This window comes from Bufo gargarizans, chromosome 7, assembly GCF_014858855.1.
Source record: "Bufo gargarizans isolate SCDJY-AF-19 chromosome 7, ASM1485885v1, whole genome shotgun sequence".
NCBI lineage: Eukaryota > Metazoa > Chordata > Amphibia > Anura > Bufonidae > Bufo > Bufo gargarizans.
In genome coordinates, this window is record NC_058086.1 from 59,018,004 (window position 1) to 59,044,891 (window position 26,888).

Sequence of the window (26,888 nt, forward strand, 5' to 3'; positions counted from 1 at the left end):
AGAAATGTATTATTTAGAAAACAGACTCCCCTATTTAGATATATTAGGGACCTTGTGATTTCTGTTTATGCCCCTAATAATTAGTAATAACCATAGTTTCTATTTAATATTCATAGATAATGTATAATAGTTACAGTATGGCTGGTCTTAAAAATTAGTCAATACATACATTTTTATTAATTCTATATGATTTCTTTTCTGTATGCTAATGCATTCAAATCATGATTTTCTGTGAAAACAGGGACTGTCCAGTTATAAGCTCACAAATAGCGCTGAGTGCGAATATTCGAATATCAAATTTTTTAAGCGAATATCTGCACCGCTAATTTGCGAATATTTCAAGTATAGTGCTATAAATTTGATATATCGAATATTCTTTTTTTTTTTTTTTTTTTTATTGTTATATTTTTTTGTTTCCCACTTCCCTAAAGTAGTTCATAACCTGTCCTTAGGATTCCTGGCTTCCTGGCTGCTCCAATCAGTGCCCGTTGTCGCTTCTGCCGACTTCCGTGCTCATGGAGCGTCCCTATCACCATGGGAACGTCTCCATACTAGAATGTACTGTCGGATTTGAGAATTACGTTGAAATCGCAATTCGATTAATTCAAGTTATAATAATCAAATTGCGATTTCAACTTGGACCTTGTTTACTATGGTTGACGAATGTATTTGTCATATTCCTCAAAACGAAGATAACAAAGTATTCTCCATCTTCGTTTTAGCTACCTATTCATCAACTTCGCTAATTCTAGCAATCATATAGGAAAGTTGACTATAGAGACAGCTAAGTTTAATTCGCTATGCGATTATATTACTTTGCTTTTTTTTAATAAATAGAATAATTATAATAATTATCAATATTATAATTATTCTATTTATAAAAAAAAAAGCAAAGTAATATAATCGCTAGCGAATTAAACTTAGCTGTCTCTATAGTAAACTTTCCTATTTGATTGCTAGAATTAGCGAAGTTGACGAGTAGGTAGCTAAAACGAAGATGGAGAATACTTTGTTATCTTCGTTTAGAGGAATATGACGAATACATTCGTCATCTTCGCTAATTCTAGATATCAAACCAATAGGAAAGCAGCCTTAAGTTACAATCGTAATGCGTGATTATTTAAATCGCATAATAATCGCGATAACTAGAAAAATGACGAATATTCGCAAATTTTGCCGAAATCGAATATGGCACCTCCCGCTCATCACTACTCACAAATAGGACCTGTGTCCTTAGGAGAAGAAAAGGTCATTTACCTGACTAGGGGCAATCCTCAGGAAGAGCTTCTCCATCATGTTTGCTCATGCAAATTCTGGTTCAGTTCAAATAAAAACACTTTCCAGTCAAGATGACGTCTACCAGTAAATGAGACTGGCTGCGAGGAGCACAGGAAGATGAGGAGAACAAAGCTGGGTGGGGGACTGAGCAGAGAAGACTTTATGGAGATGGAAAAGGGGCTCAATGAGAACAAAGAAAGGCAGTTTTTAAAAAGAATTGATGTTTGATAGATACTGGGGGGCAGAGCTTTTTTTTATTTTGTGGGGGGGGCATGTTCACTCAGGCCTCGTAAAATTAATTGCAGTCCTTCTTCAGCTTATAATGATATATTCTGATATTGATGACCTATCTTCAGGATAGATCATCAGTATCAGATTGGCATGGAGTCTGCCTGGCACCCCCACTGGTCAGCTGTTTGAAAAGGCTGCAGCGCTTTGGTGAGTGTCAAGGCTTATTCCTAGAATAGTGACGTCACGTTCATCGGTCACATGGCCTAGGTGCTGCTCAGTCCTTTTCAAGTGAGTGGGTTTGGCTTGCAATACCAAGCACAACCACAATACAATAGAATGCACTGTGCTTGGTATGCTGTGAGGAGGCTGCAGCAATCACCAGAGCACAGAGGACTCTTCAAACAATTGATTTACGGGAGTCACGGGAGTCACACCCCTATGGATCAGATATTGATGATCTATCCTGAGGAGAGGCCATCAATGTCAAAATGTCAGACAACCACTTTAAAGGACATCCAAATCCCAGATTTCCTCTAATCAGCTTTTTGAGGAAAATGCAGTGCACCAGCCTCCCTGCGGCTAACCATGCACAGCACCATTCATTGTATAGCAGCCAAACTTGGCACTGCAGCTCAACCCCACTTACTTAATGGGACCGAGCTATGCCGAGGACACACGATTGATGGACGTGATGCAGCTGGCCTAGCTAAGCGACAGGGTTCCAAGGTGTCAGACCCCTGACAATCTGACATTGATGACCTATCTACAACAGAATCTTTGAAAACCCCTTTAAAGGCTATAGAGACCGTTGGTGGCAAATTTTGATGATCATTTTCATGATTGCCTTCTACTTATTTTGGGCTAAAAATCTTTTTTTTTTTTAATTGGTCTTTATTAAAAATTTAAACAGATGTTCCTTAACAGCTTTCAGTTTCATTGTGTCTGCCGACTCTTGCTTCTCCTTTTCAATGAATTTGTGTGAATCCATCAGAAAGTATCTCGGATGACTCTATCTGTAGCAGTTATCTCTCCATTCAAATGGAGAATTTAAAGCAGCTCTCTGTTGGATTTGCGGTAAAGCAGAAAGCAATAATCTGCAGATACACTGAATGTGAAGGTAAGTTCACAAGGTGGATGTTGCTTTTGTCAAAATCCACAGTGGATTTCATGGCACAAATCCTCTGGTTTCTGTTGTAGGTTTGGAATATGAATGCAGACGACCCAATCGTGGTTTAGCTGCTCTGTGGTTTCCAGTCATTTCCGCATGGACACCTTGCCAAGAAAGACCATGTCATAGAAATAAATGAACTGCAGCATGGCATCCCTCTGAAAGCATTGGGAGGTGGTGTCCGCACCAAATTCCATGTAAAAAAATAAAAATAAATTAGCAAATTGATTTGAAAGAGAGAGAGATTCGACTGATTCCACCAAATTTTGAGCAAATCGCTCATCTCTAATCTGGTTAATATTTTCATGAACTAGTTTTGTTTGTTATTTATCAGAAGATGATAGAGAGCGGGGGGTGCTAAGCTTAGAAATATATAGTGTGGCGTTGCTTTGATCTAGTTTCTACATGTCAAAGTTGTCAATAGTCTTGTTTCTAAAAACTCATACAGGAAATGCTGTCAATCACTGCATGTGTGTGCAGTGGGCTGCTCCCTCAGAGAAGAAGTAGTCCTGGAGTGTAGGATGCCAAGTGGTATACTGTAGCCCACTGTTTGTGTCATGGTGCTCCTACCTTCAGGCTGACACTTCCTAGGGGTCAGTCTCTATTGCAGAGATGGAGTTGGAGAATAAAGGGAAGTCCAGACTTGGGAACGTTTCAATCATGTTTACTTGACAATGCAATCGGTTTCAAAGGGTTTAGTGAAATTCTCCATTACTTGGTTGCAGCAGTAAGCAATATGGTGGCAGTCCTTCTAAATGCTGCTCTCATTCCTAACTGGCTTTGGCTTCAATACAGTTTGCTGAGGAGGGTGTCTTTTGCCCGTTTTTCCTCTACTCATTAATGAAGTCTCTTAGTACTGGATAATGCACGGAGCGGGTGCTCTGCCAGCTGCTCCCAGAGGTTCCTGCAGCAGGAGCGGAGGAACGCTTCCCTCACTGCGCCATGTCTTGTTCTGTTGGACTCTAAACTTCAACTAATTCCTTCCTCTGCATCCCCTCCCTTGGTGGGAAGCGGAAGTAGCCCACTTCTACCTAAAAGAAAGGGGGGGGCGAATGGTCAGTTCCATTATATCTAAAGGTACACTACAGATACACTACAACCTGCTGGGATAGGACAGTGAATGACAGTGAATGAGAAGACCTGGAAAGGAATGCACAAAGATAGTGTGTATTGTTAACTAGCAAAGACAGTAGCTGGGTATAAAGATGGTAGTGCCCACTCTGGGGTACAATATGTGTGTTGAGGAAGAAGGACTCTCCGGCTTTGTCTATGAGTCCTTGCGGCAATAAACAGTCTAGGCTTCTTTCACACTAGCATTTCTATTTTCCGGTATTGAGATCCGTCATAGGGTTTCAATACTGGAAAGAAAACGCCTCCACTTTGTCTCCATTCATTGTCAATGGGGACAAAACCTTACTGAACAGAACGGAGTGCTCCAAAATGCCTTCCGTTCCGTTCTCATACCGGAGAGCAAACCGCAGCATGCTGCAGTTTTCTTACCGTCCTGGGATGCGGCGCAAAACGATGGGACGGATATGTTTTCTCTCACACAATCTGACACAAAAAAAAACGGATCTGTCCCCCATTGACTTTCAATGGAGTTCAAAACGGATGCAGGCGGTTGTATTATCAGTAACGGATGCGTTTTTGCTGAACCCTGCCGTATCGAGTAAAAACTGCTAGTGTAAAGTAGCCTAAGTCATGAAAACACTTGAATCATCGAAAACAAGCATCACCCCCTCTTTTCTGTCCTTTCTTTTTATGGTAGACCTGGCAGATCAGTTTCATTAAATAATTATGATAATTTGAGCAGAATCAGATATCACACACCTCATTTATGGTCCCAACCTGTTGTGCACGTGTCTCATTCTCACCTACTTTACACCTCTAATTTCTTTTTCATTATCTGCCTCATTGTTTTCCCCATTTCTCCACCCCGCCCCCACCTCCCTTTTGCATTTAATTTCCCTCAGTGGATAGTAGGCAGATATTTACGCAAGATGTGAATAAAATTCTGCGGACGTCATATCATCAGTGCTGCACTTGTGACTATTTTTACCGCAGCAGCAGAGGAGCTCACACTACATGTCTAGACATCGCAGCCATATAGAGTGCTCGTCTCTCTAAAACGATCGCATAAATTATTACATGAAAAATGAATTGCTTCCTTACCTCAAAGGTTTCTGCACAGTTTTAGCAGGAAGAAGAATAGTCAATACATTAATAGACAAATTTAAGATGTATGCAGTAATAATTATAGCTTCAAGATGCCTTTCAGGCATTGGATATATTGTATAGGTAAAAGTAGTATATATATTTTTGGGAGTTACGGGGGGTTATCCAACCCCTATAATGCCTCCCCAAATGCCCAGGCCCCTCACACAGATTGTACTTACCTCACTCCTGCTCGAACCTGCTGAATCTCCCTGCTAGGGAGACTCGTCCCCGCCACTGTATGAGGGGCTTGGACATTTGGGGAGGCATTATAGAGGTTGAATAACCCTTTTAAGTCGATTGGGAGGTTCAAGTTTCACTGTGTCCGATTTCTGAATTGCCTCTATGTTCATAATCTACTTTTCATGACATGCTTGTTCGGAAGGCTGCATTTACATCTGTGTGGAACGCTCTTCATTGCAGTTTTCATTGAATTTGATGGAAAAAATAGCTTGCCTGGTATGCTATTTTTTGGGGGGGAAATTGATGGTGGACCACAACAGATACCATCAGTGATGGTGGACCACAACAGATGCCATCAGGGTCCATTGTGTGACAGATCTGTCTATTATAAGCGGAATCGTGAGGAGATGTGGATCCACACACCATGAACAATTCGGAGGTGCCACCCAAAAGGATTCTTCAACCCCTAATAGTCCACGACACAATTCCAGGGCATACTCATTTTAACAATAGTGAAATCCATTTTTATTCCTTCACATGCAAATGTATGATGATGCAGAAAATAGTCCTTCCAGCTTTATAAATTGAAACAGGAGACAAGATAAGATAAGACAATGTTTCTGTCATGTAGGGGTTCTCTCACCTCTGAGATGCATTTTTTTTTCCCCACATAAAACTCAGCTTGCACATAAATTTCAGTATGAGAGAAGGAGGGTGGAAGGAAATGCAGGAGCACAGGCTTGAGCACTGGGGGAAGAGAGGACGACATATCATGCTTCAGAAGCAAAGACACACTGAGTGCACAGCTTGTAGCTTTAGGCTCTGGGTTGTTGCCTCCATTTATAATGCATAACACAATTCCAAGGTACACTCATTTTGAAGGGGCAACAGCCTTCCGCACCTACTGTAGGTGGCTGCGGCATACACACACAAGTTCCCCTTGATCAGATACAACTTAAAAATATTGTCTCACCCTCAAACACTAGTGACACATCGCTAGGATATGCCTCCAATATCAGATAGGTGCGGGTCCTACCTCTGAGACCTGCACCTATCTCTAGAACGGAGCTCCTAAAGTGAATAAGAGCACACTGCGCATGCGTGGCTGCTATCTTTTTCTAGGGAAGTGCTGAAAATAGGCGAGCAATGGCTCGGTTATTTCTGGCAGTTCCATAGACGTGAAGGAGCAGCGACCGTGATTGCAGAGTGCGCTCTACATTAATTTCTATGGGACTTCTGAAAATAGCTGAGTGCACGGGCCTGGCAATTTTCAGCACTCCCATAAGAATGAAAGGAGGGCGACCTCACAGGCGCAGTGCTCTCTCCATTCTAGATATAGGTGCTGGTCCCAAAGGTGAAACTTCATCTATCTATCTATCTATCTGACATTGGTGGCATATTCCAGTGATATGGCACCAATGTAAAGTTGTATCTGGTCAACGGGAACTTGTATTTGTGTACATCAACCGCCACTATAGGTGCTGTTCTGTCTTCATACACGTTCACACAGTGTGCAGTCCTGACATTCAGTATAAACCATTCTGTCTTCCAAAGGAGAGGACTGTTTTCTGTAGTCTAACTTGTTTATCGGTCAACAGGATTGTGAATTGATGTGTGATCAATTGGTAAAACTACAAGAATACAAATGACATGTATAAGAATAAAGCATAGCATGTATAAGCATACAGCATAGATTGCATGTAATATAACGTTAACAGAGAAAGCACATGTCCAAAATGGCTGCCTATACATAGAAATGCATGTCTAGCTAACAGAAATAACTCCCTGAGAGACACTTATACCTAGCTAAACAGCTCTGCATAACATAATGTCCCTGAAACAAGGTAGATCTCACTCACCAGATATACTTGCACAAAGATGGTGGAGTTTAAGAAGGAGAACTGCATGGAACAGCTCTGCTGATGTCTTGTAGTCTGTATGTAGACTGAAGACTGGGGCTGCTTCTTCCCAGAATGCATTGCACTACCCACAATTGCCTAGCACCTCCCACAAAGCAAGAATCTTTATTAACAAGGTTGAATACATTCTTACCACCGCTGGATGGTGCTGTTACCTAGCTAATAACTACAGGAATACAGAGATTGCAGCAGAAAGAATTAGAAATGAAATAGACGTGAACTGAAATGAATCTCCCTCTGCTGGAGGCAGAACAGATGCTGAAGGCTGCTGCCACCTACACAAGGAGTGTACCCTGGAATTTTGTGCACTGTAAATGGAAGCAACAATATAGCCTGAAGCTGGAAGCTCTGAACTCAGTAGGTCTTTCCGATCAGCGATCAACTCGGAATCTGAGCGGTTCAATGATGGGAGGGAGGTGCGATCGCCGTTTCCCGTCATTGTGCCTGCTACTTACAAAGAAATGCGCTTCTTCACAAAGTAATTAATCACGAACTGAATTTCTTCATGAAATTCACAAAGCAGCCGAATCGAATTTCTGATAACTGCGCTCATTTCTAGTTCTGACCAGTTGACGTTGTTGAAGACCTGTCCTAGATTTACCACCAGACAGTGCCAATGTGGATGGTATATAATACTTGTGTTAAATTCCACACTAAAATATTTATCAGCAAATGTTTTCAACTTCATGTTTTTTATTTCTCCACATTCAAAATTTCTCTCCTCTATTTTTGAATTGTCTGTTGCTCCGGACCTTAACTGAAAGCCTAAAGGGGTAGTCTAAGTTATATTTATTGATGACCTATCTTCAGGATAGCAGGAAAAAGCAGCATATCCAGTGTATCTTTTATTGAAGCCTTGAGTGTGTACTGTATGCACTCAAGGCTTCAATAAAAGACACACCGGATATGCTGCTGTGATCCTTTCTTTTTCCTGCTGTTCTGTGGACTGCTGTGGATCTGCGGTCTTGTTGCGGCTGATGCATTCCGGAATTGGTCGATGAGGTCCGTTTTGTGCTGCTCTACAACATTATTTGTACACTATCCTCAGGACAGGTCATCAATATTAGATTGGCGGGGGTCCGACACCCGGCAAGCCCGCCGATCAGCTGTTTGAAGAGAAAGTGTGCGCTGTGCCAGCGCTGCCTCCTCTTTATTGATTAACTGCTCGCCGTCGAATCCGCAGCAGTGAGCAGGTGTAATTACACCCAACGGGATGGCTCGTTCCTATGCACAGCTGATCGGCGTGCTTGCCGGGTGTCAGATCCCCCCCGCCGATCTGATATTGATGACGTGTCCTGAGGAAGGGTCATCAATAAATATAACTTGGACTACCCCTTTAATGTGGCTTTTACTGTTCAGCGAAGCAGCTTCGGATGCTTCATCCAAAGTCACTTCGCTCAACACTAGTGGCTTTCAACATACAAAAGGTTGGGGACATTAGGGTTAAAGGGTCCACAAAGCTTTTAGATGGGTTTTCAGAACCCTATGATATCAGTTGCTGTGATATTTGCATGTAGTTTATATATAAGTATATACTGTATATATGAGATCAATAGCACAGTGCAATTGTGTCATAACCCTGAAAAAAAAAAATGAAAAAAACAGCAATAGTTAATTACCGGAGGCGCACAGAAGTAGGCTTTCTTTTTGCTAGAAAAATGTTTTTTTCAAGCAGGGTTTTAATGAAAGCAGCCCCGTGTAGCCTTGGACGCAGAGGTATATTTTATTACTACAAAGTGCGGGCCTCTATAAAATATTTAATATGTTACATTTTTGTGTACTGGCCCTTAAATCATCATTAGTTCAGTGCACAAGTTGTGCATCCCTAATTTACAGCGAGAAAATTATTATTTCGTAATTAACTTGCTTAATTTTGCTGCCTTCCAAACTGCTGCTGCTTGAGGCATCTACTTCATGCTGCCAAATGATAGTGGCACCTCTGCGACTAGCCTTATTGCTTTTATGGTTTTGCGTAATAAGCTGTGATTTATGTTAATCTGTTTCTGAATATCCGTTGAGCTGTGTTCACCTCTGTGTTACTTGAGCACAGCAAAGGATCATGTGCTAAGAGCAACTGCAAAATCTCATGAGGAGCATCTGAAAGGCTTCAAGGTCTAATCTACTCATAGAGGACCTGTTGGAAAGTTGGAAATGGCATCTCCTCTTAGGACTTCATCTTGTGCCATTCTTCGTAGAAATTTATGAATATATTGACAATTGATTGGTACCAACTTATTTAGTTATTTATTTGGGGGGGGTTCCTATAATGTGCGTGCAGGAACACGCCCTTTTCACAAGTTGACACATATCTGTCAATTTATTCCAAAGTTTCTAGGAGGAATGACCAAGAAACCACAAACCAGGGTTATAAGAAAAGATGCTTCAGAAATGTTTTTGTTTTATGGCAAATATTTACTAAAACAAAGAGAATATTTTGGTTAACTAAACTATGGAAGAGGTTTTGTTTGTTCACAACAATCCTTTTTCTATATTATCTATTAGGTTCCCCCCTCGAACTGACCATACGATTGATAGCTGAGAGCCACTGCAGTGAGCTTAGTTCTCTTTGCCACCATGTGTTACCTCAGACAGGGACGGACTGGGAAATTAAAGTAGCCCTGGAAAAAAATTAAATAAAAGTGGCCCTATGTTGAAAGCGAGTCTAAACTGACAGAAGAGGGGGGCAACACAAGTAGGCAGGGAAAACAGAAGTAGGCGGGGCCAGCAATACCGTAGTGCAACACAAAATACCTCCCCAGCAGAACCAAATACCATAGTGCAGAATAAAATATCACCAAGGCATACCACCATACTGATGACGCTGATACAGTTGAGTTCAGGAGGGGACCTGTGGCTGTTGGCCAGGTGCTTAAGTATCTGAGGTTCCTAGTAATCATTAAAGTGGTATTCCCATCTCAGACAATGGTGGCATATCGCTAGGATATGCCCCCATTGTCTGATAGGTGCAAGTCCCGCACTTATCTCTAAAACAATTTTCGGAATCCCCATAGAAATGAACGGGATCACACTGCACTTGCATGGCCACCGCTCCTATTCATTTCTATGGGGCCGACGGAAATAGCCAAGCCAGCGCTATTTTCGGAGGCCCCATAAAAAATTAATGTAGGCCGGCTGCGCATGTGCAGTGTGCCCTCTGGGACTTAGACAGTTGCAAGATATCACTAGGATATGCCGCCACTGTCTGATAAGGTTACATGCTCCACTTTCAGGCCGCCACTACCGATAAGGTTACATGCTCCACTTTCAGGCCGCCCTCACACAGTCAATGATGTGATCAGTGTTTAATTTCCATTCGTTTTGACCTGCACTTGGTTTTGGCTCACAGTTGCTGATGCAAATCACTGAACAAAGACTGACCAAATCACTGAGGCCTAGTTCACACTTTAGTAACTTGGTCAGAGTTTTGTCAGTGATTTCCATTAGTGCTTGCGAGCCAAAACTAAGAGAGGAGCCTACACACAGATAATGTATAATGAGAAGATTTGCACTTTTTCTGTGTTTTTGACCCACACTTGGTTTTAGCTCAGTCGCTGATGCAAATCACTGAAGTGTGAACTAGGTCTGATAGTGTGAAAGCTGCCTCAGGGGCCTCCAGGTGGACAGTCTTGGTTCTTTTCCAAACATCAATAGAGTTTAGGATCACACGGTCATGTGGTCATATGGTCATGTGGTCATTGTGGGCAGCATGGTGGCTCAGTGGTTATCACTGGTGCCTTGCAGCGCCGGGGTCCTAGGTTCAAATCTGACCAATGACAACATTTGCATGGAGTTAGTATGTTCTCCCTGTGTTTGTGTGGGTTTCCTCCCATGCTCCAAAGATATACTCATAGGGAACTTAGATTGTGAGCCCCATTAGGGACAGTATGATGCTAATGTCTGTAAAGTGCTGAAAAATTTAATTAATAGCATTATATAAGTGCATAATCTAAATGAAAAATGTCTTCAGCTCAATTATTTGTGTGTACACATTTTTACTCTTCATGGGGAATCATAAGATAACTGGAAACCTTATGGTGCAAATATACATGTGACTGTAACGACATGGCTAGCTCCTTGTGTGTAACCAGCAATTGTTTCTTTGCTTCGATTCTCAGGTGAAGAGTCGCTCACCATGTTCGTGGACAAGGGAAGATTGAAGCGAGAAGCCGGAGTACGCGGGAACACATCGGCCCCCACGTTGGATACTCTACACCAGCTGGCAGCTTCATATTTCATGGACCGGGAGAGTGCACTGAGGCAGCTGCACCATATTCAGATCACCACGGGAGCCATTAAGGTACATGGAGCAGGGGTTAATGAAGCAGCGGCCTCTGTACGATAGCAGTGATTAACACCTCTGCCATGAGAGGAGCCCTCAGTTGCCTCTCAGCGTTTCATTAAGATATGCTTTGTAGGACAAGCGTATAATTCCCAGAATGCAGTGAGCTAAGGATTTACTGGACTGGATCAGACAGTCCTGTCAATGGAAAGCTGTTTGATCTCCTTGCTCTGCAAAGGGTTTGGCGGTAGGAAAATTGCCTTTGGTTGATTATCTGAAGGAAGTTCATTATCCGAGCAATCCCTTGACAATGTTTTTTTTTTTTTTTTAGATACAATCAGGAAGTTAATGTAATGTAATGCAATATTCTCCAGATCTGATGATTATAATCGCACTTGCTATCTCCGCCATCCATATACATAACACGTTCAGGTGTATTCTTCATTCTTGCGGGTCTAACTAGCTGTTTTTTGGTTGCCTGGGGCATAATGAGAGATAACATAAGGCTTCATGTCATGTGAGACAAACACTTTGGATTCGTATCAACTGAAATTGAACCTGGTGATGCTGGGCATAGATTTTCCCTTAGTACTATCTCCTTAGGACAACATGCCGCTGTGATGCATTTTCTATTACATGGGGGAAACCTGAAAAGCCCATAGGGAACCAATTTGTAATTTTTCATTTTCAGCATAATGAATGCACAATCTTATCTCAGCCAATTGCCTGCATAATGTTGAAGCAAATAATTTGTTAACTGACCTCATATTAATGAGAACATATCCAATACATGTTTTAGGGCATATAAACACTCAATGCAAGAAGAGCCTTCAAAGTGGATGAGACTACGGCAATTTGTAAAGAGCAACCATGCTGACTATGTTGCATAAGTCCATATTTACCATATCATGGTCAAGAAGTTAGGAACTAAGGTGTCCCCTGACTACTGCCACGATCTACGGCACATAGCCTGGGACCTGAGAAAAGTAAACTGGGTAAACTGTCCACTACGAAGGGGCAGAGGTCCCCAACCTTATTGCATGAGGTACCACCAGCTATGACAATTGGTGCGGGTTGATTTTAAAATTCAGAAATTTACCCAAATTTTTCCAAAAATTCAGACTTTCCCAAAATACAAATTTTATTTGATTCGAGGGGATGAATCAAGTTTATTTATTTTTTGTTCATTTGTCCCTATTCTAGAGTCATGTTGTGTTCTAGATGAGCGTGCGTGGAGCTACAGTGCTAGATGTGACTCCTGAGCTAGCGGTTGTGGAATACTGGCATAAACCATCTGTTTATATAAAGCAAACAATACTGAAGTGCTGTACAGAGCATATATTCACCCACATTATTACTTGCCTCACTAGCATGTTAGTAAAAGCGTTTTCTCGTCAAAAACATGTATACAGCAAGCCCCCGAGGAGCCAGTGCAGAGGATTGAAGTGTTAGTGGCCCTGATGAGACGATGTGTCATGGTGTACTCCCTTAGGCTTGGTTTCCCTGGGGAGCGGTGCAGTGAAAAGGTAGTATAAGGAATCAGGCCAGAAGTAGAATCTTAATCTACCAGACATATTGCCAAAAATGGCAGGTATGGACCAATGTGCCAGGCAATCATGGGGACTGAACCATTTGTTCCAGATAATTCCCTGATCATCATCAGAGCTGAAGCTGCATTTACCTGCCACAATCATTCCCTTTTTATGGGAACAAGTGATTGCTACTAGAGATCACTCATCCCCATAGAGAATCATCATTTCTGGACAGCAGATCCTTGTTAATAGTGGGAGTTGTGATACCTAGAGACAAAGATTTTTAGCGCTGACTAAAAGACATGTCCACCAGAAGAACAAGTGTTTTCCGATTGTTGGCACCTTTACATAGGCCCCCTTTACAAGACCTAGTGTTTCTACAAATGCCCATCCCTGATAATTAGGTTGCTTACTGGTCTGTGTCAAGAAATAACCATTTTGGACAGGAATCCTGTTTTACGCTGGGTTCACACCTTGGCGTACTCTGTTGCACTCTATATGCGCGATTGTATCGGGCGTTTACATACGCGGCTCCGGAAACAAGCAAACGCCCATTGTCGCGCGTTCCCGGAAGCTCCTGTCCTTCTTGGGGCGTCGGGCGTTTTACAGCGCGTTCGTACATGCTGTAAATTGCTCAGATGAGAACCATGCACATAGGGAAATCATTGGTTCTTGCCTGTAGGAACGCGCTGTAAAATGCTCAGGTGTGAACCCAGCCTTAAGGTTAATATCCAGGCAATGCTGGCAGGATGGGTCCACAAACCTCAATAGAGTCTGTTTAACAGAAATACTAGAGATTGTGCTTAAAACTCCCAATGCCAGACCCTTCCTGTGTTCTGTCTACAATAAATCTGCTGTAGAGAATTAGTCGTAAAGAATAAACATATTATTTAGCTTCTGAGCAAGTAGATAATAGTGTTATAATAGCTGAAATCAAACCAGCAGAACATCTTTCATGGAACATTGGGTGAAAAGGTCTAACAATAAAAAATGTACTCTGTCCTAAGTGGAGTTCTGGTTGTTTTTCTGGATTTCAACTGCAATGTATTCCTTTAGGTCTATAGATTAGAGACGAGCAAAGAAATCTTTTACATTTGCTTGCTCCAGCCATCGTCCAGTCTATGAAATAATAGAGACAAATTGATTGGCCTATTATAGGCTTAGCTCTACCAAAGATGAACAACACAAATGTCAAATCAAATCTTCTAGGAGTCGAAGATTGACCAAGTGATGGGTAGATGGAATCACCAAACTCGATCCCGAAGGAGCTTTAAAGGGGTTGTCTTACTTCAGCAAATATGGACAATCACAATACATTAGTTAAAGGGAACCTGTCATCAACTTTATATTGACCTCACTGAGGGCAGCATAAAATAGTGACAGAAATGCTGATTTCAGAGGTGTGTCACTCATGAGCTAAAAGTAAGTGGTTGCAGAGAACCAGCATCATAATCATTGCAGCCCAGGCCTTGAAAAGAGTCAAATCTACCTGAGAAGAGTCCTGGTTATTCCTAATCTCCTGCTCTCTCACCATCTGCTGATGATTGGCAGTTCTCGCCTAGAGAGAAAGGGAGAAAACGAGGTAGAAGACTGTCAGTCATCAGCAGGTGGGCAGGAATTTATGAATAACCATGACTCTTCTCAGGTGGCCGTGACTCTTTTCCAGGCCCAGTCTGCAATAATTGGGATGTTGGTTCTCGGCAACCACTTACTTTTAACTTTTATATGAAAGACCGCTGAAATCAACTCAACTGTCTCTACTTTATGCTGCTGTTTGTTTGGGCAGCATAAATTTGATGACAGGTTCCCTTTAAGTGCCTTGTATTAATTTTGTCTACATAATGAATGCCATTTTCTGAAGTGAGACAATCCCTTTAAAAGTTCATAGATGTGCAGTAACCCAATGGATCACTAATGCAAAAGAGTTAACATTATGCTATAGAGTTAAATGGTGCGATTTATTGTTGAAGTAGTTATTTCCTTATGTACTAATCATATCCCAAATGGTTGTGTATGGGCAACAAATAGTTAACACTGGAAGTCCGAGTTAGGTTGTCAGGAGACAGGCTGGGCTTGCCCCATGGTTTAGATAGACAGTGTTTATCTTGTCTAGAGTGAGACTGTTGAAGTATTACTACCATCATTTCCATTGTCTATACATAGCTATTGGGAGAATCCTACTCTGTAATGGGAGAATCCTACTCTGTAACATACCTCAGAACTGTGCCTATTGCTGATATATGTACTGAAATGCCCTTCATCTATATTGTAAAGAGATACTTTATCCATTATAATCCAAAATAGGCCTGGTCATTGACTCCATGACCATACATCCGCCGGCCCCTAGCTATCACCCTGCTCTCCTGCCTTGCACCCCAAAACTCATTGACACCAAGGGCACCCTACCTAACACAAGTTAGGAACCCTCAAAGCCAGGGAGTGTCTCATGAGAAGAAAGGGTGTGCCCTACAACCACTGCTTGGGGAGTGCCAGAGTGGGGAAAGTCACTGTGAGCAACTGCTGCACCCATTCTAGGCAACACTACCTCTCCAATGCCTCCTCACAGCACTCCTCCTGCGGGTCACTGCAGATGCACAAAGGAAGAAAACCTTGGTGAAGTCTGTAATCTCAGGCTAACCCTGCTTTGTAGAATGAACAGTCTCAGTAGGACATTTAAGAGGTTGCCTTATATAAACATAATCTTGTAAAAAACATTAATCTGGTAGCTGTTATCACCAGAAGAGTCCAGACTCGGTCATCCATTTATAGTATTAAATATAGTATTATATGACAGACACTGAAATAATAATCCAACCTTGTACTGTAAATCATGGATAATCTACATCAGAATAAGAATGACTTTGTAAGTGGTTCTTCACTGTGACACATAAATGGGGGTCCCAATTAGAGAACACCCCCCCCCACCCGATGACGTCTTTATGCCTAATAGGTAAGATGAAAAATGGTTGCCTTCAAGAGATGACCCCTTAAAGCCACTGGCCTTCTCTTAGGGATTTCTGTTACTGACAAATCTGTCAGAGCAAAAATCTATTGATTTCAAGGCTCCTTTGTGTAAGCTGGCCATGCACATTAGATTAAAGTCAGTCAAACACATCAATTGTGACAGGATCGTTTGATAGAAATGAGTGAATCAATTCTACAGGACCAGAATTCAACCAGAATTTTGGGAAAAAATTTGGATTCTATGGAATGAGATGATTTGATTCGGAAGACCGTAGAAATAGAGAGAGAGAGAATCAGAATGTCCTTCACAGCATTGCAATGCAATTGAAGCACTTTCAAGTTGCATCAGTTCTAGTCCAAATCTAACCAGACGGTCAACTTGGTTAAATCGGACCAAAACAAATTTGCAGAAATTCACTCATCTCTAACAGCAGACTGTCTAATAGTATGGAGGTGTCCTTTCAAATGTTTGGGGGAAATAGGGATCGGGCTGTTGATAAGATGCCACGTGTGTCATGCCACTAGGCCATTTTGACTGGATTTCCCCTTGAAGAACCACCTTTTCCTGAGCAATTTTCAAATGGGTTTGGCAAACAAAGAAAATACAGTATTTATGTTTGTGCATTGGTATTTAAAGGGATTTCCTTTGGGTTGATTGTGTATAGAATAGTTAATGGAGCAGAACTGACTTTGTATTGTGAGTGGAATGGGTTAATGAAGCAGTGTATCAGCAAAGGGAAAAGCTGCTGTAGCGACATTATTAATGGAACATTGGCCCTCTTAATGAACTTGCCACTCATTAAATAGCAGCCAGCTCCCTTCTGTTCTGAAAATTAGCTGCTTCAGTTTTTTTTGTATAGTTCCAGTCTTCTGCTACAATTTTTCTCTTACCCTACTTGTCGCATATCTTATTGGTTAAATGACTAGTGGCTAACAATATGTTTTTTCAAATATTGTGTGGTCCAGGTAGATCTTTTATTGGAATATAAACCTGACACACATGAGTGTTTGATTACCGGGTCCTTCGCAGACCTCACAACAGATGTTGTTGTAAGCTAATGATATCACCACCTGGCTTATGATTACTACAGCAGGTCCAGAACTTCACAAAGTAGAGTCTCTAGTGGTAAATATAGTTCTACAAACTGGCATTTCAGAAACCAACAACTTAGGCTTACAATGTGACCATTCATCCTTGCAAATTTCGGGGACAGATGGAATATCTTCAATCTTTTCCAGCAAGGTGAAGAATATTAATTACTAATGAATGCAATATATTTGCAAGAAAATGCTAAGTAAAATCACTCCGAATGGGCAGTTCTTTGGGAAAGCCACCTCTGATGTAGACCAGCTCTCCCTGTGTATATTGTTCTTCTTATTAGAGATTAAAATTTTAGATGATTATCTCAAAGAGGCTTCATTGTACACAGTAGGGTAGATTTACAAATTCTATCTAATGTTTAGACAGTAAAACTGTGGGAGAATGTAAAGAATGGTGTTTCTTATGCTAGGCTTAATCTCAAACCCCAATGGCCTATTATGAGCCAAAATGAGTAAGCAGTAGTGTTGATCGAGCACCAAAGTTCTCTGGTGCTCTGCTTGAACACATCAGGATGCTCGGGTGCTCTACCGAGCACCCGCGTATAATGGAAGTCAACGGGAGAACCCGAGCATTAAACCAGGCACCCTCTTGCTCTGAAGAGAAGAGGGTGTCTAGTTCATAGGAAAAGGTCAGAAAAAGATGGAAACACCACCTAAACGGTTCGGGAACAGCATGGGGAGGATGTCTGGATGCATCTTGGACTCCCAGGTCACTGCTGAGAACAATGTTGTCTGAGTAGTGCGCACTTTTACAGACTGGCAATAATACGCACCAAACCGAAGATAAAATCGATTTTAGAGGAAAATTTTTAGGAAACATTCTTTCCTGTATATTGACTTGTATATAAAGTGCAAGTGCTGCCAAAAATTACAAGGAAGAGGCACTCTGATACAACCTGTATATCACATAAAGAAGGGCCTCATTCACATTGTGATACAACTGTTCAGGTAGTGGGACTCCTACACTCATAAAGCCTATGCACTAAGTGAAAGGGCTGCCAAAAATTACAAGGAACTGGCACTTCAATACACCCTTTATTACACATAAAGGAGGGCATCATACACAGCCTTGACAAATTATGATTGATAGCCTGCTGGTGACCCTCAAAAACATTTGGAGCAAGGGCCTGCTGATCTGACCATCTAAAACATTATGGGCGAGGGCCTGCTGCCGCTTTGGTGACTCTAGATAACCTGGGGCCGATCGCACGTCCCCGTGACGGCAACCATCCATTCGGATGCCTGCCCTATAAACTTTTGATGTTATTTTCAGCGCAAACCATGGTGACTAGGGGGCCTGCTGGTGAGCTGACCCTGTAAAAGATTTTAGGTGAAGGCCTGCTGGTGAGCAGACCCTGTAAAATATTATATGCGAGGGCCTGCTGGTGAGCTGACCCTGTAACAAATTATATGCGACGGACTGCTGGTGAGCTAACCCTGTAAAAGATTTTAGGTGCGGGCCTACTGGTAAGCTGGCCCTGTAAAAGATTTTAGGTACGGACCGGCTGGTGAGCTGACCCTCTAAAAGGTTGTAGGTGAGGGCCTGCAGGTTAGCTGAGCCTCTAAAACATTATATATGAGGGCCTTCAGGTGAGCTAACTCTGTAAAAGATTGTAGGTGAAGGCCTGTTGGTGAGCTGACCCTGTAAAAGATTGTAGGTGAAGGCCTGCTGGTGAGCTGACCCTGTAAAACATTATATACGAGGGCCTGCTGATGAGCTGACCCCATAAAAAATTATATATACGAGGGCCTGCTGGTGAGCTGACCCTATAAAACATTATATGCGAGGGCATGCTGGTGAGCTGACTCTCTAAAGAATTATATGCGAGGGCCTGCTGGTGAGCTGACCCTGTAAAACATTATATGCGAAGGGCATAGGGCATATATGCAAGGCCATTATATGCGATGAATAAGCATGTGTTGATATGATGGAAGAGCAGAAGGAAGATGAGAAAAGGAAGATTCAACCATATACATTTGTTTGTGGTAGAGGGGGTGCATGGGAATACAGTGTATTCAGTACATTATAAACAACACATTTAAAGTGCCTTTATGTTCATCAGCTTTCCTCTGGTGGAGCCAAGAAGTCATGGTCAATCCAGGCCTTGTTCATTTTTATAAGTGTCAATCTGTTATAATGCCACCAGCTGCACTAAATAACTAAATGCCTCTAAGACAAAACGCTGGCGGCAGGGCAGGCCAGCACGTCCAAGGCGTAAAATGCCAGTTTGTGCCACGTGTCCAGCTGGACACACAGTAGTTGTAAGTCACTGAGGGATCATTAAGGACGCTGACACGGTCTGCTATTTACTTCTTCACTATCTTCCAAAAATGTTCCCTCCTTGTGACGCTAGGCCGCACATCAGAGTGAGGGTGCTGGCGGGGTGTCATAAAACTTTCCCAGACTTTGGAGGCTGTTGCCCTGCCTCTGTTAGAACTACTGTGTTTTACCCTTGTCTCCCCTTCTTGGTTGGCCAAGGAACTACAGACTCTGCCGCCAGCATTGTCAGATGGAAATTTTTGGAGAAATTTTTAAACAAGGATCTTATGGTATTTCTCCATTTTGCTCATCCTATCCACCAGAGGAATGAGAGATAAGAAGTTCTCTTTGTATCGGGGGTCGAGAAGGGTAAACAACTATTAATCCATGGTGTCTAAAATGCGCATAACGTGCGGGTCGCGGGAAAGGCAGCCTAGCATGAAGTTAGCCATGTGTGCCAGAGTATCAACAGGCAAGACTTCGCTATCGTCGTCAGGAGGATCACTCTCAATCTCCTCATCCTATTCCTCCTCTTCTGCCCACCCACAATGAACAGATGGAATTAAACTTCCATGGGTACTACCCTCTGTAGCAGAGGCAACTGTCTCCTACTCCTCCTCCTCCTACTCTCCTACTCCTCCTGAAAGTGGTCTGGCTTTCACTCTGTGTAATGTCTTCCCCTATTTCCACCTCTTCCACATGCAAAGCGTTATACTTAATAGTGAGCAGCGAGCGTTTGAGTAAACACAGAAGTGGGATGGTTGCGCTGATAATAGCGTTATCACCGCTCACCATCTGTGTTGATTCCTCAAAGTTTCTTAAAACCTCAGGTCAGACATCCATGCCCACTCCTCGCTTGTAAATAGCGGAAGCTAGCTGAAAAGGCGACGACCATGTTGCAGCTGGTATTCCACTACTGCCCTCTGCTGCTCACAAAGCCAGGCCAACATGTGGAACGTGGAGTTCCAGCACATGCTCACGTCGCACAACAGCCGTTAGCTGGCAATTTCAAGCGCTGCTGCAGCGTTTCATCCCTACTCGAGTGTTTCTGTGGAAGGTTGATAATGCTTCTACTACCAATGCATTAACATAATCAATAGGACTTTGACACTTCACCAGATTAACTATTGCTCATTTTCATTATTACAAAAGTCATCTACTGAGATTCTCCAGCCCCTGGAAAAAATGTAAAGGTCCCCATACAATTAATATGACTGCCAACCGCATGCCCCTTTGGCCAAGTAGGCATCAGGCACTCCTCCTGAGTCTTCCATATGCATGCCTGTTTGCCTTGACTAGTGAATGTGTTCTTTTTTAATTAGGATAAGCCGCTCTCAATCTCCTCTGGTGTTGACTTATTTATATGGGAACAAACTATGGTTCGTATCAAAATTTAGTCTCCCCAAATCAAAATTGTTGAGTTTGGACCAATTTTCAGTGTAAGAGTTTACACTAATAACTTGTTGCTTCCTCCCACTGAGCTATCACTTGTTCTTCAAGCTCACAATATTGATTGTTTTCAAAGTGTCACAGTCCCAACCAGTAGTAGAATTCCGAAGAGTGATTTTGAAAGAGTATTTTGCTGATGATAACATAAATAAAGGGATGGTTCTGTTAAAACAACTTATCCTCTAGGAGAGAGATGTCCAACCTGTGGCCTTCCAGCTGTTGCAAAACTGCAACTTCCAGCATGACTGGACAGCCTACAGCTATTAGGGCATGCTGGGAGTTGTATTTTTGGAACAGCTGGAGGGCCACAGGTTGAGCATCCCTGCTCTAGGAGATAAGTGTCAGACTGGCAAGGTCCAACCACTAGGTCACCCTATCGATTGTGAGAATGGGAGCCCTTGCTCTCTCGTTTGGATGGAGCAGCGGTTACGCATGTGCATTGCCACCACTCAGTTCATCTCTATAAGGATGCCTGAGATAGCCAAGCACTTGTACTTGGCTATCTCCAGCAGTCCCCTAGAGTGGATTTGAGAGGTGGCCATGCATGCATGTCTGTCACTCATTTCAACATTCAAACAGGGAGCACAGGCCCGTTCTCTCGATCTGCAGGGGCCCCATTGTTCTGATACCAACAACCAGACTTTTGAACTCTATCCTGTGGATAGGGGATGAAATGTCTTAACAGGGACAATCCCGTTTAAAGGATGTTTCTCTAACTAGGATTTTCAAGGTCCCTTGACAAAAGTGCAATTACTTTTTCATTATATCAACATTTCGGCAGTGTTTTTTCCAGTAGATTCATCTTTTAAAATCCATGAGCACATACCATTCAAAACTTGTCCATTATTATAATGAAGACAAATAAAATGAGTGGTTGAGTCTCTTATCGAATAAAGCAAAGTATTTCAGGGATCAGGAATGGAATGCCATTAAATAGACCATATTAAATAAGTCTCTCTGGAACTTTTGGTATGCAGACCTTTTTAGTGTCAACACTTTTTCCCTCAAAATTGCTCTCATTTCTTCTCGTAAAAAGTACAGAACATTTTGGCCAAAGTGCTGCAAGCACCTTAATTAGGCATCTGTACTCCCTGTGCACCCCATTAAAATAACTTTTATATATTGCACATAGTAAAACTCATCTATCTATATCTTATCTTTAGGGCTTGCTCCATTTTTCCCTAGAAGTGTTTACTTTTAAGAACTGCATAATTATTATGAGGCTTAGGAGTAAGTCTCTTAGATCAATATATTGCCAGATTTAAAGTAGACCTGTAACCTGTCCTGACATGTCTGTTTTAGTAACTACTTTCTTTCTCCGTTTAATAACAATTCTGGTGCATCGATTCTTATGTTTTTATGTTGTGCCATTTCGCTATTATTTCTGCTAATAGTCTATGAATGCATATATTGTGCATGTGAATAAATATGTATTAGCATATAAAGCCATTGTTTTCAGCATAGTAGGCCTATAGCCTGTAGGTAAGTGTTTTGCCTTCTATATAGCAGCTTTCAGGTTCAAATCCCCAAAGAGACTTGGCAATTTTTTTCTTAAGTTAATTTTTGCTCCCTCATTTAATCCATAATTTTGTGTATGGCAATATGACCTGATGCAAGTAATGCTGAACCTGCTAGGCTGAAAGTCCTGTACATGATATCATGTTATGAGATAGCTCTAGGATTAAATTTTCTTCTCCCCATGTCTAGTTCGAGAGCTGTTTCTCACTGTAAAGGCAAAGCTTGAGCCAGAGCTGAGTTACAGATATGAGAAGGATGGTATCACTGAAAATAGGATAAGAGTAATAAAATATATAATTTTTATTGATGTGATGTTTATTGAAATGCCAGTAAACACACAACAATAAATGGTGTGCTCTGCTTAACTTTGAGAGTCTCATTCTAGAGATAGAAGCGGATTGCAGAGGAAGGGATGCAAATGAGACCCACACTTCTCTGACATTGATGGTATATCCTATCGATATGCCTCCAATGTCTGAGATAAACCAACCCTTTTAAACCCTAGGTAGAAACAAAGACTGTGAGATATTCAAGGTGATCATATGGATGAAGGTCTCCAGTACTAATCCCTCTTTCTTCCCCATTATATATAATATATAATCTACAGAAACATTAGTTTTGGGGGGAACATTTATTGGAAAAAAAAAGTCAAGGTCTTAAATAAAATGTGCAGTTTGTGCTTATGGAGAAACTGCTCGTTAAAGTCTGTACAAATGTCATACAGGTTTACTTTGTGATGGTGACTTCTTGTACCTCTCATCTGTACATGGTACATGGTACAACCCTTGTACATTAGTGTACATTATTCAATATTTGACCTTCTAAAATTACACTATAGGAAATACATGGGTCTTGGGGGATAAAATTTCTCCTTGTGGGGACCACTAAGTTGTCATAGGAAATCTAATAGGACTAGCAATGCTCCATGGGAAAAAGGGGAATGAGTTCACTCCCCTAGGAGGACAAAATGTGTTGTCCGGCTGCGCAAGAGTTTATTTACATTCCCTTTTTCCCACAATGCATTGCTTTGCCTATAAAACTTCCTATGGCCTCTCACCTAGTCAAGCCAGTATCCTGCACTGACGAGGGGCAACAACCCTGAAGCAGCTGTCTGAATATGGGCACCTTTTCCTTATGGAAAATATACTGATTTTGGCTTATATCTCAGTCAAGTTCCAAGGCTTGGTTGAAGGGCTAGTCATTGACCTACAGGGTGGTCATCCATTAGGTGGCGCTAGACAGACAACTTTTGTCCTCCCAAATAAAAGCTTATTTACATAGAAAATGTGTAATAATTATTAGTGAATTTCTTTTTACTGTGACTTCTCTGTCTAACATTAAGGGACTAAACCATCTGTGGGTGTCTTGAAGTTATTTTTTAGAGCAGAACTTACAAACCAGCAACCAATTGAGCTGAACTGATGTAGAAACAAGGGTTCTCTAGGGAAGGCAATTTATTTTGCCCAGTAAGGTATGAAATGCTCCCAGCCATTAAAGTTAATAATTGTATATACATTATAACATAAATGGGAAAATAAAATATGTGACCAGGGCTCAAGGTTTGAAGGTATTCATAGACAGACCTGACAGCAGCTCTGAGATCTGGAAACAGCATAAAAAATAAGGAATAATACGAAATGATCTATAACTAAAAGCAAACAGAGAAAATGGCTCTATGTGATAGCGGATGACTGAGTAGATTTAGCGTGACATTCACTTTCTAGCTAATTTCATGTACTAATAGACACTGCCTCCGATCCCATGGGTTTCACGAATATGAGCCGCTACGTAAGTACCTATAGCCTTCTGTCAACACATATAGAAAGCAGCTATACTATATTGTATTTGGTTTGTTACAATTCCTCATTATGGTTATCCTGACAATAGCAATGTCTGCCTTGTTTAGAATAAAGAGGTGTCTGATTATCGGAATTTACGAACTCCTAGAGGGTGAGATGTAAGGAGCTACTGTAAACAATGGCTCGTATTCGCTAATAACAGTGTATTTTATGCCGTTCCAAGTGGGGAGGGCATTTGAGGAGATTTATGCCAATTTTATTAAAATGCCTCATAATGAATGTTACTCTTTGAAACATAGGGGAAAAAAAATCTTTCCTCGCCTGCTATGAGCAGATGTACTGTAGATTTGTGCCATTATTTTACACTATTTCTCCTCGTTCCATTTAATACATTTAGAATATACCATATCTCCTGGGAGATCACACTCACGTTTCTTGTCAACGGCACATTCTGATACTACTTTTAAAAAACCCCAGTAGACTGATAAATACGGGCCAATGAATTCAACGTGTGCTGTTTAGAGATGAGCGAATCGATTATGAACAAATCAAATTAAAATAAATAAATAATAATCATCTGAAACTTGCAATTTGTTTTGAGTGACTCTCTCCAAATGGCAGCCACCATTTTACAAGTCAGAAGAAAGCATCTACCAAAGGGATCATTTATCGACCAGTGCAGTGTGCTTTTAGGAGGTTTTGGGGAGTACCTATCTCTCCTTACGAAGACTGCCTTAATTGGCTTGATGAGACTTACAAGCCATACTTGCTTCTCTGGAATTCTGGGAAGAAGGGATGTAAATGAGCTCTTAACAAGCTTGGCCTTTGATGCCACCAGGTGTAAGGCAGCTATCCTATTAGTCAATGTTCGACCCTTTAAATCGTCCTTGAGACATGACTTGCAGGTTTGTAACCACCAGCCACCATGTGTTTACCAGTGACCATGTTGCTGTCATTTCAACATTACTAATGCTGGATTGGTGTTAAACAGCCTGAAAGAGGTTGGATACAGTTGGACACAGTTGGATACCCCAGAGTGTCATACACAACGTTTCAGGGCAATTGGGGCACTTTTAAAGAAATTTGCTCATCACAATCGCTGACTGAATGCACGTGCAGCTCCCCTAGTGGTGGCTGCTGGAAGTCAAAACTGTACCTGTGACACATGGTTATAGAACATAAGTACAGACCTGCTACTGCTCTTGCTTTACTTCCCAGCTATAAATTGAAGCAGTTTTCTGGCTGTTATTTTTATTTATTTATGTATTATTACTTTATTTTTTATTTTTATTTTTATTATTTTTACAAAAAGGTTCAGAATTAGAAATAAGCGAATTGAGCAAAATTTCATTCTGCTTTGATTTGGCGAATTGGTCAACATATTTAATTTGAGATCTAAAGGTGAAACTCGAAAAATTTGAGTTCATTTATTTCAGTAATGCAAATGAAAGGAGTTGCATTAATGCAGCTTAAAATTTTGATTTTGTGAAAAGGTTCAATATTCTAGGCTCATTCTAGTCAGCTAATTAATCCATATCCCCTGAGCAAAGGGTGCATTAAAATTGTGACTTTGGGGTTTCATAAGCTGTAAGCAATAATCATCCAAATTATAACAAATAAAGGACTGAAATATCTCGCTTTGCAGTGTAATGAGTATAATATGTTAGTTTCACCTTTTAAGTTGCATTACTGAAATAAATGAACTTTGCACAATATTCTAATTTTTTAAGTTTCACCTGTAGTCAATTCTAACCAAATCGAAGGTGCTCAAATTGGCCTGGGAAGAGGGTAGGCAAATCAGCTCTAAACAAGCTCTGCGTCCAATGCCACCAGATGTAAGGCAGCTATCCTGTAATTCAATGATCAATCTTTTAAACAGGCCTTGAGACATGACTTGGATTATAATTAAGCCATCTCGAACATTGATTTATAGGATAGCTACTTTACATAATGGGGCATTGGAGGCAAAGCTTGTCAAGAGCTGGGCAGAACCTGCATGTTTGCTCATCCTGCGCTTCCTGGTTTATGATAAGAATACCAGAAATACAGAACAATCAACAATAAATTCTAGCCAGTAGGAAGAGACAGCCCCTTTAGGCATGGTTCCCGTTGGAGTGGTTTTGTTGTGCCTCTCAGATGGTATAGTAATATGCATGTTGACCCAATTCTACCTACGTGCAATGAAGATGGTGCTTGTTGGGGTGGCCTCAGAGACTCTGTAGAAGAGTATGTGTCTGGATCATTGTATGTTTAATGACCGGACACAATTAATTTTTTTCTTATCTTTAAATAATGATTAGAGTTGAGCGAACACCTGGATGTTCGGGTTCGAGAAGTTCGGCCGAACATCCCGGAAATGTTCGGGTTCGGGATCCGAACCCGATCCGAACTTCGTCCCGAACCCGAACCCCATTGAAGTCAATGGGGACCCGAACTTTTCGGCACTAAAACGGCTGTAAAACAGCCCAGGAAAGGGCTAGAGGGCTGCAAAAGGCAGCAACATGTAGGTAAATCCCCTGCAAACAAATGTGGATAGGGAAATTAATTAAAATAAAAATTAAATAAATAAAAATTAACCAAAATCAATTGGAGAGAGGTTCCATAGCAGAGAATCTGGCTTCCCGTCACCCACCACTGGAACAGTCCATTCTCAGATATTTAGGCCCCGGCACCCAGGCAGAGGAGAGAGGTCCCGTAACAGACAATCTGGCTTCATGTCAGCAGAGAATCAGTCTTCATGTCATAGCAGAGAATCAGGCTTCACGTCACCCACCACTGTAATAGTCCATTTTCATAAATTTAGGCCCAGCACCCAGGCAGAGGAGAGAGGTCCCGTAACAGACAATCTGGCTTCATGTCAGCAGAGAATCAGTCTTCATATCATAGCAGAGAATCTGGCTTCCCGTTACCCACCACTGGAACAGTCCATTCTCAGATATTTAGGCCCCGGCACCCAGGCAGAGGAGAGAGGTCCCGTAACAGACAATCTGGCT

The 26,888-nt window shown here is 41.6% G+C and overlaps 1 protein-coding gene across 1 annotated transcript in view; it reads left to right on the forward strand.

Annotated features, from left to right (window-relative positions):
• The window catches only part of BRINP2 (BMP/retinoic acid inducible neural specific 2), a 284,489-nt gene that overhangs the window by 103,305 nt on the left and 154,296 nt on the right, over positions 1–26,888 (forward strand). Inside the window, exon 3 of the mRNA XM_044301698.1 lies at positions 11,109–11,290. Coding sequence (XP_044157633.1) covers positions 11,109–11,290 — 182 coding nt within the window. The remainder of the gene's footprint in view (positions 1–11,108; positions 11,291–26,888) is intronic.